Raw genomic sequence first — 12,910 nt, forward strand, 5'->3', positions numbered from 1 at the left:
GTTGGTTTCACCGGATGCTATTTGTTAACAACAACAACGTGTCTCTGAATATTCCAGGCTTTTATATACGCTGTGTAACAACAAACTCAACCGTCGTCGATCCCGATCCCTGATACGGGTCTCTCAAACGTTTTCAAAAAGGGATTTCAGTCGTTAGCATCCTCCCATTTGCCGTTATCAGGATTTCCAGAACGTACCATTCAGCAGCTGTTCACTGGGTTTCCATTAGGAAGAAATAGCCGACAGCTAAGGGGCAATTTCCTGAAACATTTAGCCTCAACTTTGGCCATTATTCTGCAACTAGGGTGCAGTGTCCCGAAGTTTATGAATCGCATATCTCTTTGCAGAAGGACTGCTGCCTCTTTTTGATGTCTTCACTTGAGATGAGTAGATTTGTGGAAGGACAACAGCTGCGTTTATCCATCCACATTATTTTCTCAAGTTTTTAATATTTCAAACTGGCAGAGAACTTGAACCACTCTGCTCCGCCGTGTGTCCCGTCCGTTTCAACTGCTGCACAATTTAGTCACTTAACTTGTAGGGCAGCTGGCAGAAGGTGGAGTTCGTAAGTGGATTGCCTTCGCCCTAAAGCCGATTTATCTGATAGATGTTTTGGACCCGGCCCGTCTGGCTGACCTCTGAGGCAAACTGTAAATTCGATTTTTTTTTTTTACCCCTCCCAGCACTGATTCTGTCTCTTTGTCACCCTCCGCCACCGTCTCCAGCAAAGGGATCACAGATGTTACGAAATCCACAATAGTGAGTGTGTCACATCTCCTGAGACTGTGCATTGTCCTGGATGGTGTGATCCCATTATGCCAGAGAGGGGAGGGCTGTTAGGTCCGTGAGTGATGGATGGCGTGGCCAAGGAAAGGGTTTGGAGGAGGACGCTGCGTCAAGCGATTGAGCGTTGATGTAATCTCGTGCACTCTACTGATTTGACCGTTTCACGGCGAGATTGAAAAGCCTAAGTGGACGCAAGACTCACCTTTACGCTGGTAAACCTCCAGTGGGCCAAAAGTGGGCCAAAGTGCTGCATGAAATAGAATGGGGGGGGGGTCAAACACAATGGGACACAGGGTAAAACAGCTGTTTCAGGCCTGCTTACAAGCACCTAAATCCACTAGAGGAGCTGGTGTATTGATTTCTACTGGGGAGGTGGAAGAAGTCGCAAAGCTCATGCAATTGGATCCTTTACATCCATTGGATTTTGTCTCAAATATCCAGAGATCCCTTTTGGCTAAAAGACCATCGATTGGGGATAAAGAGATTTTCATCTGATGAATATTCTAATTACTGTCATATGAAACGGGGGTGGTTAACCGTGTGAGGGATGTGCGTTTGAGTAGGTGTGATAGATTGTAATAAAGCAGAGGATTAAGCAGCGGTCCGATGTTTATGTATAGCAGAGGGAAATTGATATCGATCCTGAGGCCGTCCGGGTTTCTGTGTTCCTTATTTCACTCCCTTTCTATCACTCCTGCCTCCATAGGGGCAAAGAAGCGTCCCAAAATAATCTTTAATTAAAAAAATAACTCGTCTGCCACATTGAAATTGACGGTAAGCCCTCTCGCATTGCATTGTGGGATCAGTCAATGTGCGGGATTAGCCGTAATCCTAGGTATTAGGTGAATACATTCATTAATGGAGAAACGTGTTAAGACAGGTATACGCACTTTTGCTGACTTGCATACTTTGTGACGGACGTACACCTACATGAACACACACCCCGCCTCAGTCGCTCTATCAATAAATCGGCTCACGGATGCTCCTCGCCTCTCTTGTTTGTCTGCATATTATGCATTGGCGAGCATGCACCGCCGCGCCGACCCGACGAGCTGCATAAACAGGAACCAGGCAGGTCGGGCTCACCGCGGACCTCTCATGTTTTTAAGATGGAGTAGCGGCCTCACCTTGACCTGATGTGACTTCACTGTAAGGCTTTACGCCAATATCGAACCGCAAGGCTCCCCTTGGACGGATTGTCTGGGATGGTGGAGACGATCTCGCTTCCGGTGCTGTGTTTGGTTCTTTTTCATTGCCCAGAGGTAACACAGCACACTCATAAATGAGGAGCTTGTGTATGCGTGACTGACGGAAAGTTGATGAGTGATTTCTGGGTTGAAGCTCGAGGCTGTCGAGGTGTTTTAATTGAGGCGTTATTGCCTCTGGGCTTTTTCAGCAGGTTTATAGTGGTTTTAAAGTGTTAATTAAAGTCCAGTATGATATTTAATGACAACAGAGATGTCCGTCTGTCTGAGGTGGCGTATTAGATCTTATTCTAATGACATCTTTAGGCTTTACTCAGCATTCCCTGGCTTGAAATTCTACACACTCTTCTAGTGCTGAGTTAGCATACCTTTGCATATGTAGTGCAATACCTGAGACACTGAGCAATGAAAGCGCCTTCTTTTATTGTTTGTCTGGAGTATTTGCATGGCATACACAAATAATCACATTACATAAGGCGGAATCTGGGACACTGTGTTCGCTGGCTGTGCCACAAGGTGCTGAACGCGTCCTGTTCGCTTTGCTCGTCGGCTCGGTTATTTGACGTGAAGCGTCATTTGTGCAACAGCGGCAAAGAGATTGTGTTGACATACTTTCTTTCCCCCGTCCATCTGAGCTTGACAAATGAGGGTATTCAACCTTAAAAGATCCCACTTCTTGTTGTTTCGCTGGGGGTTTTTTTCCTGTTATTTTAAAAATTTATCAGGGATCCTCGGCACAGCACTCTTCAGTTATTAAGGATAAAATAGGATATTGTTCATTAGTAATGTATTGCTTGGTGAAGAGCGGATTATGTATCTGCTTTGCTTGACAAAAACTATATACAAGTTGCTTGTTAGCTGGAGCTCCTTAGCTGCTGAAGATCTAATTTAAATATAACCTTTACCTCAACTTTGTTCTCTTGTATATTATTCATGCTATCTGGATCACATGCCATTTACCGCCGAGCCCTTTGGCTGGATCATATATTCAACCATCCACTCAGATTGCATTAGTGGGGCAGTTAAAAGTAACGTTTGAAGACCTCCGCTGGGACATGAAATGCAGGGCCGGGCTGCGATGCTGCGCTTTGAACCGCTGGCCCCTTGTTCGCTGAAGAAAATCAGAGACGAGGTGGGAGAACGGCGCTCGGTGAGAATAAGAGGTGCAAGATAAAGTTATTCGCTTTGTTGCATTTTTCAGGGCCCAGTAGAGATCTTTCCTTTTTTCGTATATGCAGGGATGCTTAGGGACATGGAAAAGCACTGCTCAGGTGTTTTGGCTATCATGCATTTTAAATGTCACCACAGACCGCTTTCCTAATGGACTTTTAGTCATCCCTCTATTTTCTGCAGCTCCAAAGCCGACCGACCAGACTCATCGTAGACCCTGTCGTCTTGTATTCTGCTATTAAACCCTATGTGTTGATTAGCACCTTACTGCTAAGTGCAGGAATGTGCGCACTTTTTATTTTGTCCGCCGCATCTTGTCAGTTCTAAACGAAGAGAAGAAAATTGTAGCTGATGTAGCTTGAATGAACCGGGCTTCTTATCAGCAGAAGTTAGCACCTTCCTGTAAAGTAGAAAGAGTGTTTTCAAATTGTAGATAAGCCTTTGTAAATGTTCAAAGCTTTTGTGAGGCCTTAAAGCTGGACTTGGAAACTCTGATAGCTCTTAATCTCCACTGCAGGAATGTATCTCAGAATCACAGGTGGAACAATGATATCTTCTTTTTCTGTACGTCATTTTTAATCAGACTTTTAGTTTGATTCATCTTCCTGGAATGTGCCCGCAGACTACAAAAAATTATAAGCGACTAGGTTTTCTCAACTCACTTGTGCCTTTTGTTAAGAGCATTCCTGAAGAAAAGTTTGTCTTCAGAATTATTGCCCGTATTTTTCACAAAACTTTCAAGGCTAAGAGACTGAATGAGTTCAGATGACCCTGAAGATATCGCTTGGGTTGTTCTTGTGCCTCCAGGGATGCCTCCAGCATTGTCGGTCTGTTGTTCCAAAACTTTTATACAGACTGAAATGTCTCAATAACCACTGGATAGACATATTTTAGATGTTTTTTTTATTCCATGGCATTGACATGTGCTTTTAACTGAAATATCTCTAGTACTATTGGACAATTGGTTGTACCATTTACCGCCTCGTCAATTGTAATTGTTAACTTGATAACATAATCCTTTCTCTTCCTTGAAAGTGGGTTTATGACAAAACACTAAAAAAGGTAGCGCTCCTCATGACACGCTGCCATGAGAGGATTCCTGTTGTCAACTGCTAAGAGCGAGGTCAAGGGGGCAAAAAAAAAAAAATCAAGAAATCTTTGGACCGCAAATCATTTCTGCCTGTGTCCTGAAATCCTGCTGTAACCAGCTCACTCTTATGTTATCACACATTTTCAAGGCATTCTTGTTCCAAGCTGTCAGACACCCGTCATGCCTCAAGTGCTCCATGATTGTTTCTGGGCTAACAACAGTGTCCATCACGCCTAAATGACTATTGTCCAATAGCCCTGACATCAGTGGTGAAGGACTTCATCCGCTGGACCATGCACGGCTTCTTTGACTCTCTTGTGCAGGGAGATGGTGACATTTCTGACCTCCTGCACCTCTGACTCACCTGTTGGGGTAACTACCTGATAGACGCCCTGGTCACCCTCATCCTGAGCCGGGTACAGTGAGTGCCAGTTTGAATACTTATCCTGGAGGTTATGGGAAACCGATGAAAGAGGCAACCAGCTTATAATACCTCGATCACATCGATGAAAACCTTTGCCCACCCTGGAAAACCGGAAGTCTGAAGAGTTGAGACGGATTCTCCACACCTCAATAATGGAGTGTTAAAATGTCAAGGTCAGGGGGGATGCCTCTGCAGTCACATGAACAAATCCTAAATAGGATCTTCTATCATCTTCAACACACACTACTTCCTTATGCTGTTATCTGCGCTGTACAAAAGGCGTGTCGGCTGTAAAATTATATTTTGTACAAAACAACATAAAATAAGATGATTAATGGTATTAATAAAAAAAAAGCCGCGCGCATACTATCTGCAGGATATTAACTATTTTATTGAGTCCCATTTTTCCCCCCCTGCCAAACATTTGATGAAATGAAAAAAGAGCATTGTTTAAATTAAAGTTTAGCGCTTTAAACATTTCTCACATACGGCCACACGGCAGTAATTTATTCATAAATTCGTTCAATAATAGAGGCGCATTCTTTATGCGTGGTCTGTGCTACAGCACTCTTGAATAAGACGGTGGGAAAATTGTGAGAAGGAGCTTGTGAGAGGATTGTTTTCTGGGGTTTTTACTTATTTATCGAGCCCCCCTCGCAAAGTACCTTCATATTAGAATGGGCTGGCAGGTTGCCAGCGTGATTGCAGTTGAGATTGTAGACGCCGCACAATGCCTTTAATTATGTCGCTGTCACTTCTCTGTCAGAAAAGACAAAATGGATCAAAAGGCTATATTGGAAAGAGTAAGTAAGCAATTATCTCCTTTTGTCTGCAATCACTGTCAGTCAACAGAGACTTCTAAACTACGCCAGATCCGAACCAGAGACCGTTGGCCGAGGTAATCAGGGCGCCGCGTGTAACATATTAATAAAGGCGCCTCCTATCTGACGCTGTCATCACTCCAACGTATCTTTGTTTTCACAAAATACAGAAGTAATCTGGTAATCTGAAGGCTCCCAGATATTAGCCCAGTCTTTCTATTGAGGTGCAGGTAATTAAACTGACTAAAGTGACGGGTTGTAGAAAAGTCAAGGCCAGAAGGAATTGTTGGTTGTAGTTTGCATGAAGTTTGTTCAAGAGAAATCTACCGGCTTCATTGGAGAAGCAGCGTTTTTTGGTCAAAAAACAAAGAACTAAACAGCAATGAAGAGGAAAACTGCTTGTTCAGTGCTTCATCTTCCAAGCTTTTGTCTCAGATTGACCCCCAGACGTTGATCCTGGTTGGTTTGGTAACACCTTTTTGATCCAGGTAGCGAGACAAGGTTCAATTTAATGCTTCTATTGTCTTTCCTATGATGTAAGTTCATCAAATAAACCACTCTTTCAGTTAGATTCGACATGAGTTACAGAACAAATCTGACATTCAGTTACCATGGAAACCAAATCTTTCTGTAATCCAAACTGGACCAAGCCTCTTGTATCCCTTTGACACATTTTGAGTTTAGTTAAATCACATTGTGCTGATTAGCAGTCAATGTGTGTTATTTATTTGGCGTTACTTGAACGTCCTCCGTCTGATTTCCAGCAGACAACATCAGAGTATAGAAAAAAGCAGCTGGGTAGCGCTCTGAAAAGTTGGAAGTGAACTTTCCCTGCATTATTTAAAACTGATCTACTTTCAGGAAAATGCAGAAAATGTCTATTTAAATTAACGATCGCAGTGCGAGACAAACACATCAGAAGTGATATGAAAAGTTAGGTTTTGACTGATACTCCGTCCGGTGGAGGTTTCACACCTGCAGTTTTGGTCCGGATCAAAACGAAAAGTCCATAGAAACCAAACCAGACGTCTGTGAAGGCATCATTTAGCATCCTAATTAAAATATTAACGCAAGAAGAAAACATTAATGCTCCAAGTGGTCTTGACCCGTATTGAGGCCGAGCCATAATTAGATCTGAAAGATCAAATGTTGAAGTGGATTTTCTTAAATCTCTTGTCTGTACTGATGCACCAAGTTCTAAAACTTATTTCCTATATTTTCCCACATATATATATTCTTTAGTTCTTTGCAGGACATTCCTTCTAGTGAATTTTCCAACACCGAATATGAAACGCAGATAGAGACATTTATTTAGATTAGCTTGTTTCCATCCCAATTTAGGTACGGGTGGAATCTTAAGGAGAAGTGGTTGATGGGATGAAGATGGGGGACGACTTGTTTTTTCTTTTTTTTTTTTATAAGTTTGACATCCAGGTAACCCACTTTTGCTCTGGCATGTTTACTCTTTGATTATCGGGAGAGCTGAGGGAAGCACTATCTCCCGCCTGCCAAAACCAGGCTGGCAAGCTGTCACAACACCGACGAAGAGGCGCGTACCACCGGGGCGGTTGTAGCTAACACACATTCAGACAAACTGCACGCACACACTAGTCCACTGGTGTGTGCATACGCTCTTACATCCATAAAAAAAAATGTTTTCAAAACAAATTACGTTCATGTGTTGCAGAAATATCACAAAAAAAACTTACAATATTAAACAGGCGATGTAATTAAAAAAAAAAGAAAGTGTGAATTTGAATGCATTGTGAGTTTAAAATACACATCAACCCAGCAAGTGATGACAACGGGGATCGTGCCTTCCATTATAACAGCTGTATAATGAAAACTCCTTTAAACCACGTGGGAATCGCTCCATTATTAATTCACTAACCTCACTTAAAATCACAGCCTCTCATTATCTCTCTCCCTGTTTTATGCCTGTCTATTATCAGCTGTCCAGTAAAATGACAAAAATGACACAATAAATCATTTATAGAGTTCCGATACTTAACGACAGCTTGGGTATTTACATTTTTACTACAAATAGCACCGTCCTTTAGCTTTGATTTATGGGAGTTTCTTTTATAAGCTGCATAAAACACATTCAAAAGAAACACAAAAGACGGACTCGCTGCAGTTTTCTCCTCTGCACGTGAACCCGATGACCTCCGCTAAGCGGATGGGCCTCCAAAGTTTTGCCTCTGTGAAGGATCTATGAAATATTAACGGATCCAGATCTACCAAACGGGTGTAAGATCAGACATTGTATGAAAGTCTACAGCAGTTGTAAGAAAGGAACACAAGATACAGCGATCGTAATCTGTCCTAACATAGAAATGTGACAAAAATCATGAAGAACGACATTTCTCCCAGTGATGGAAACATTTGCGGGTCTGAGCCATTTATCTGGATCCTCCTCAAAATGAATGGAATGCTTCCTCATCGTGTGCTGAACTCTCCCACCAAGTTTCAGGAAAATTAGTCAAACAACCACAAACCAACACCAGCCAGAACTTTACCTCCAGGGCAGAAAAATAATTTTTCGATTGGGAACTTTTTTTTTCCGGTGAGAACTTGTCAAAGCAAAATTTGCTCTCATTCTGATTGGACAGTAAGACTGCTTCAATTGTGACACCAATATTACATAAGTGTGTGTTTTTGTTGTGTCCTGAGTCTACAGATGAGAGGTTTGCATCAATATTTGAACAAAGCTTTCATGCATTTCTTTCTGTCAAGGCCTCGCCCTGTTAAGAGTCTGCAGGAGGGCAGATGCGTATTTGCTCGTTTGGTAGCAAAAGAAATTACAAGTTAGAGAGTAGCTTTAGAGATCCTGACATTTGTGGAGTCTGACTGAAGCCTCTCGATTCGCCTCGAGTCAGAGAGGAGAAATAAACAGGGAGGAAACGGGAGTGTGATTTTACAAAACAAAATAAAAATGTGGCTACGGCTCGGCTATCGCATCGGATTTAATCCTGATGTGTGACGAGATTTTTTTGGATTCAAACCAAAGTCGCGCTTCAAACAAGACGGAGCGGTCTGCTTGTTCATCACCTGTCGGCGTGTCGTGGGGGGACCTCCGGCGTTAGCCTCATTTGAGATTCGCTGTGAAGAAGCTGTCATTCAGAAATCTGCAGACAGACAGGAAGCAGTTGTGGGGGGGGTGGGGGGGTGGGAGTTTCTTCAGGTTGTCATCCGTAAGTGGGCCCAGAATTGGCTGAGAAAAGGAAATGCTTTTTCTGTTTGGACTCGGGTTCACGATCATTTCCTGAACATTTTTGAACACTTTCTTGTCTTCTTGCCATGAACTCAGTTGATCTGAGCAGATGCTCCCCGAGTGCTTCTCGCTATCTTCAACACCCACCTATCATCTGCTTCGGCAGTCTCCCTCCGCCCCCATCTCCTCTGCTCGCTTCACCTCTGATCCTCAATCTAGCCCCTCCATCTGCTGAGCCGAGTTGCTTCAGCGCCGCCTGCGAAGACGCCTCACGCCAGCCGTATATAATTAATGCGGCATTGACCGTTAGCAGGCTGTATTTATTCACGTATTTACAGAGACACATTAGCCCGAAAATCAGTGTTTACACCACGGCAATGACATAAATTCTACAAAATGCATGCCTAAGCTAACGGCTTATTCCTCCAACCTGTTACTGAAATGTCAACATGTGGAAGTATTAATCAAATCATTACACCGCTGACTCGTAATTAACAGACTAAGAATGAATTAGTAGACTTGTTTGTTAATTCCTGGCCAAACAGCTGCTTCCCGCATATTGATAGTGATTATCCATTTACTGAAGACTGGGTTTGCAGTTTTTTCCCCCTCAGTAGGACAACCGATGAAGCACAATATCTCTTTTCATCATTCACAAAGCGAGTTTCTGGGATATATGCGAGGATGGGATGGCAAGTTCTTCAAAATGTAGATGCTCGACAAAACGTTTGTGGCTCCAAGCCGCTGATTATTGGATAATACATAAAGGGTGTTCTGTGCTTTTATTAAGGCCGTATATTCTGTCCGTTACTTTCTCTTTCCGTGCTCGCCCAGCGGTTTCTTTTTTCTTTTCTTTTTTTTCATACATTATTAGCGAGCTTTTCTGAGACCGCACACGTGTCATCGCGGTTACGGTTGTTGCAGCATCGCTCAAGGAAACATTATGAAGAACACTCGAAATGACAGGAAGGAATGGAGTTGGGATTAGCGAACAGCAAAGCCGAGAGTGAGGTGGTGATGTTGCGGTCGCTGCCATCTTTCTTAGGGCAACCGCCCCAAAGTCTTTCACGAATTAGCCCAGTCGTCTGTGGTTTCTCTACCCCTGATTACTTTAAAAGCCAATATATGGGGCTCACGTCACCACGCTGGCTTCCTCGCTTTTAATTTTGCTTGTGAAGAGACGGTTTTGTCGTACTTGAGGAAATGAAAATGTTCCCTTACAGCTGATTCGGTGTCAACAGTCTGTTTGGGAGGCAGAGGCTGGGGGTTGGGGGGGGGAAGAGAAAAGAGTCTTTCTGATGGAGCCATCACTCAGCCCTTTGGCACTGATATCTTCTGCGGCTCTTATGTGCCACCGCCGCGCTGAAGCGTTGGTTGTAGATCACTGTGAAGCACGGGACGCGGCGCTCCTTTGAGCGATAGCGGGGGGGGGGGTAAACTTCGTCTGGAGAGATTTTTTTTTGGTCTTCAACGTTTCCTGGAAAAGATGCAAATGAACCGACGGCGTTCCTCCGCATTTTAGATACTGCAACCGCTTTTGCATCAGCGTCAACCGGACGTTTTTTCCTTTCGCAAGGGTAGGGGCCGGAGGTGTTTTCACTTTGTGATCTACGCTCTGCCATTCCAAGAGTAGAAATGTTTATGCTTTTCCCAAAAGAGTTAAGTGCTTGTGTTTACCCCTAGAGTGACATGTCCCACCACCGGCCCCAGGTTAAGTCGCGTCAGAGTGTATTTTTTTGTTTTTTCGGCCTTTCCTAATCTGTCTGCTGCAATGCTATCCTACCTGCTAAATAAAAAGTGAAAACACCAGAGGTAAGCAGACAGCTGTAAAGCTTTTAATGCTCTGCTAAACCTCACTGAGTGTTGATGAGGATATTTGAGGTATTAAGCAGCATGGCGGTGGCTGTCATGTTAATACCTGATCTATTAACAAATGAGTCATTACATGGAAGGCTGTGGCTTTGTCTGACAACTCTGTGTGTGCGTGTGTGTGTGTGTGTGTGTGTGTGTGTGTGTGTGTGTGTGTGTGTGTGTGTGTGTGTGTTTTCCTATTCGTATTTCCATCTATCATCGTTCGGATGCATCTGTGTTTTGCATCCATCCAAACACAACACAATGCCGTGTCAATGCTTGCGCGCACAAAACAAATTGGAGGTGCTCTGTACAAGAAAGGCTTACCTGGGGGGGTGAGTCATTTATTTTTTTTATTTTTTTTTATTTTTTTTTGGGGGGGGGGGATTAAAAGCATGTCTCTTTGTTCAGCATCGGCTACAGGAATGAGGGAGAGAATTTAAATTTGTCTCACGGAGGCGAGTTTGCTGTGATTTCCACAGCCAGGGAATCTCGCAGGGAGTCTTTTATCTCTTCGCTTCCATCAGGAGACTTCCGACAGGAAAGGTAGGAGGATTAGATTAGCTAAAGAGCAGGGAGGGAGAGAAAGAGAGTGGCTTCTCTAATCCTGATGGGGTTTTTTTCGGAGGTAGCGCCCATCGCTGTGGAGATGCATGCAGTGTGTGGGGAGTTGGGGATGGAGAGGGGGGGCGGGGTGCCTCGCTAAACCCTTCACGCTTGCGTGAAAGAAGTTCCAGCAAACTGAGGGATTAGTGGAAGTGTAATTACACTCGCAAGGCCTCGGAAGTTGCGAAAACGTGCGTCGACTGGAACACACCTCAAACGGGCAGAAGAAGAAGGGAGTAATGCTTGTTAATGTGTTGACGGTGTTGTCGGGGGATTCTCCAACTGAATTAAGTGCCTTAACTGAACACCTACGGCACGTTTGAGGGATCAAACGAGTCTTAACGGCACTACTTCAGATCCGCCCGATTAACACGATGACGTGCGGACGCCGCTTGATTTTTCCGTAACGCGCTTTCTTCAGGGAAATTTTGCACCACTTCTTCTTGTTCGCGTTTGTGAAGAAGAAGAAGGCCGTGCTTGGAACACTTTTAACAACGGGTGGTCGTGCGGTGTCACGTCTTTGTTGCACAGTAGTGTCAGAGACTATTTATAGTGTGTAGTATTCCAGGATTGCTTTGCAATAAAAAACGGCTGCTTATTGCTGATCCCTACCCACATCGCCACCATTTCTCTCAAGAGCCTTCACCGGGAAAACCCCCTTTTAAAGGAAGGATTTTTCACCAGCCAACAAAACTATATTTTACTGTTGCTATTAGTTACCCACACAGACAAAAAAAAAACAAGAAAAAAGGGCTGTCGTCTTATCCAGAAAGCGATTCTATAGAGTTCCCAGAGGAGAGGAAGGACCGTACCACCTCAGCCAAGATGCAGATAAACATCAACACTAATTATATTAATTATTGAGAGCAAAACAAAAGATCTTGTTTTATGGTAAATACTTTGGAGTTTCAAAACAAAAAAGTTATGCCTTGTTTTGTGCAAAAATACCCTCAAGTCTTGTCAGTATGTCCCGGTGCACCCGAAATGTTAAACGCTCGGGAGGAGAGTTTCCTCGACTGTAATCTTCCTGTAAATGGTTGTGTTGCGGTGCTGTGGTGGAGAACAGATGGAGAATGTGGATGGGGAGATGTTCGGTTATTTCTCAAGCTGTGCTCCAGAGCAATTTGTTTGAGGAGGGAGGGGGTGTCACTGAAAGGAGTAATGGCTACTAGTTGGGTTTTGGTTTCCGGCGGAAGGGAGAGAGTGAGGGATGGTGGAAGTGTATTTGTGTGTCCGGCGAAGATTTAACAGTTGGGCTGAGAAGGCTTGAATCTCGCCATCGCTTATCAATTATTAACTTTCTGTTCCGTTTAAACAGACGTTATGTTTTGACTCGATTCCCATTTTCATCCTCCAGGTTCGAGGGGCGAGTCCCTGCAGCATGGCCAGTCCGGGACGCTGCCCCACTTCCTGGAAGAGCCCGTCGACGCTTACATCATCAAGAGCAACCCCATCAAGCTGCGGTGCCAGGCCCGTCCCGCCCTCCAAATCTTCTTCAAGTGCAACGGCGAATGGGTCCACCAGAGCCAGCACATGTCCCAGGAGCACACCGACCTGGGGACGGGTAGGGTTGATGTGGATTCATATGCAGACAGGCAAACCTGCTGGGCCTAAGCCGCGCCTGCAGACAGATGTACAAATTGCAGCTTAAATTATATATTTCTCTGTCAACCCTTCTTCCTGTCAGTTTGACTTATGAAGATCGCGTTCGTATCTCTCCAAATGCAAGTCTGTAGTCTTAGA

At 44.1% G+C, this 12,910-nt stretch overlaps 1 protein-coding gene across 1 annotated transcript in view; it reads left to right on the forward strand.

The window, feature by feature from the left end:
- Positions 1 to 12,910, forward strand: part of LOC137608557 (netrin receptor UNC5D-like) — a 116,910-nt gene that overhangs the window by 56,796 nt on the left and 47,204 nt on the right. The window contains exon 2 of the mRNA XM_068335031.1: positions 12,525 to 12,731. Coding sequence (XP_068191132.1) covers positions 12,525 to 12,731 — 207 coding nt within the window. The remainder of the gene's footprint in view (positions 1 to 12,524; positions 12,732 to 12,910) is intronic.

The sequence above is a fragment of the Antennarius striatus genome, chromosome 15 (genome assembly GCF_040054535.1).
Source record: "Antennarius striatus isolate MH-2024 chromosome 15, ASM4005453v1, whole genome shotgun sequence".
NCBI lineage: Eukaryota > Metazoa > Chordata > Actinopteri > Lophiiformes > Antennariidae > Antennarius > Antennarius striatus.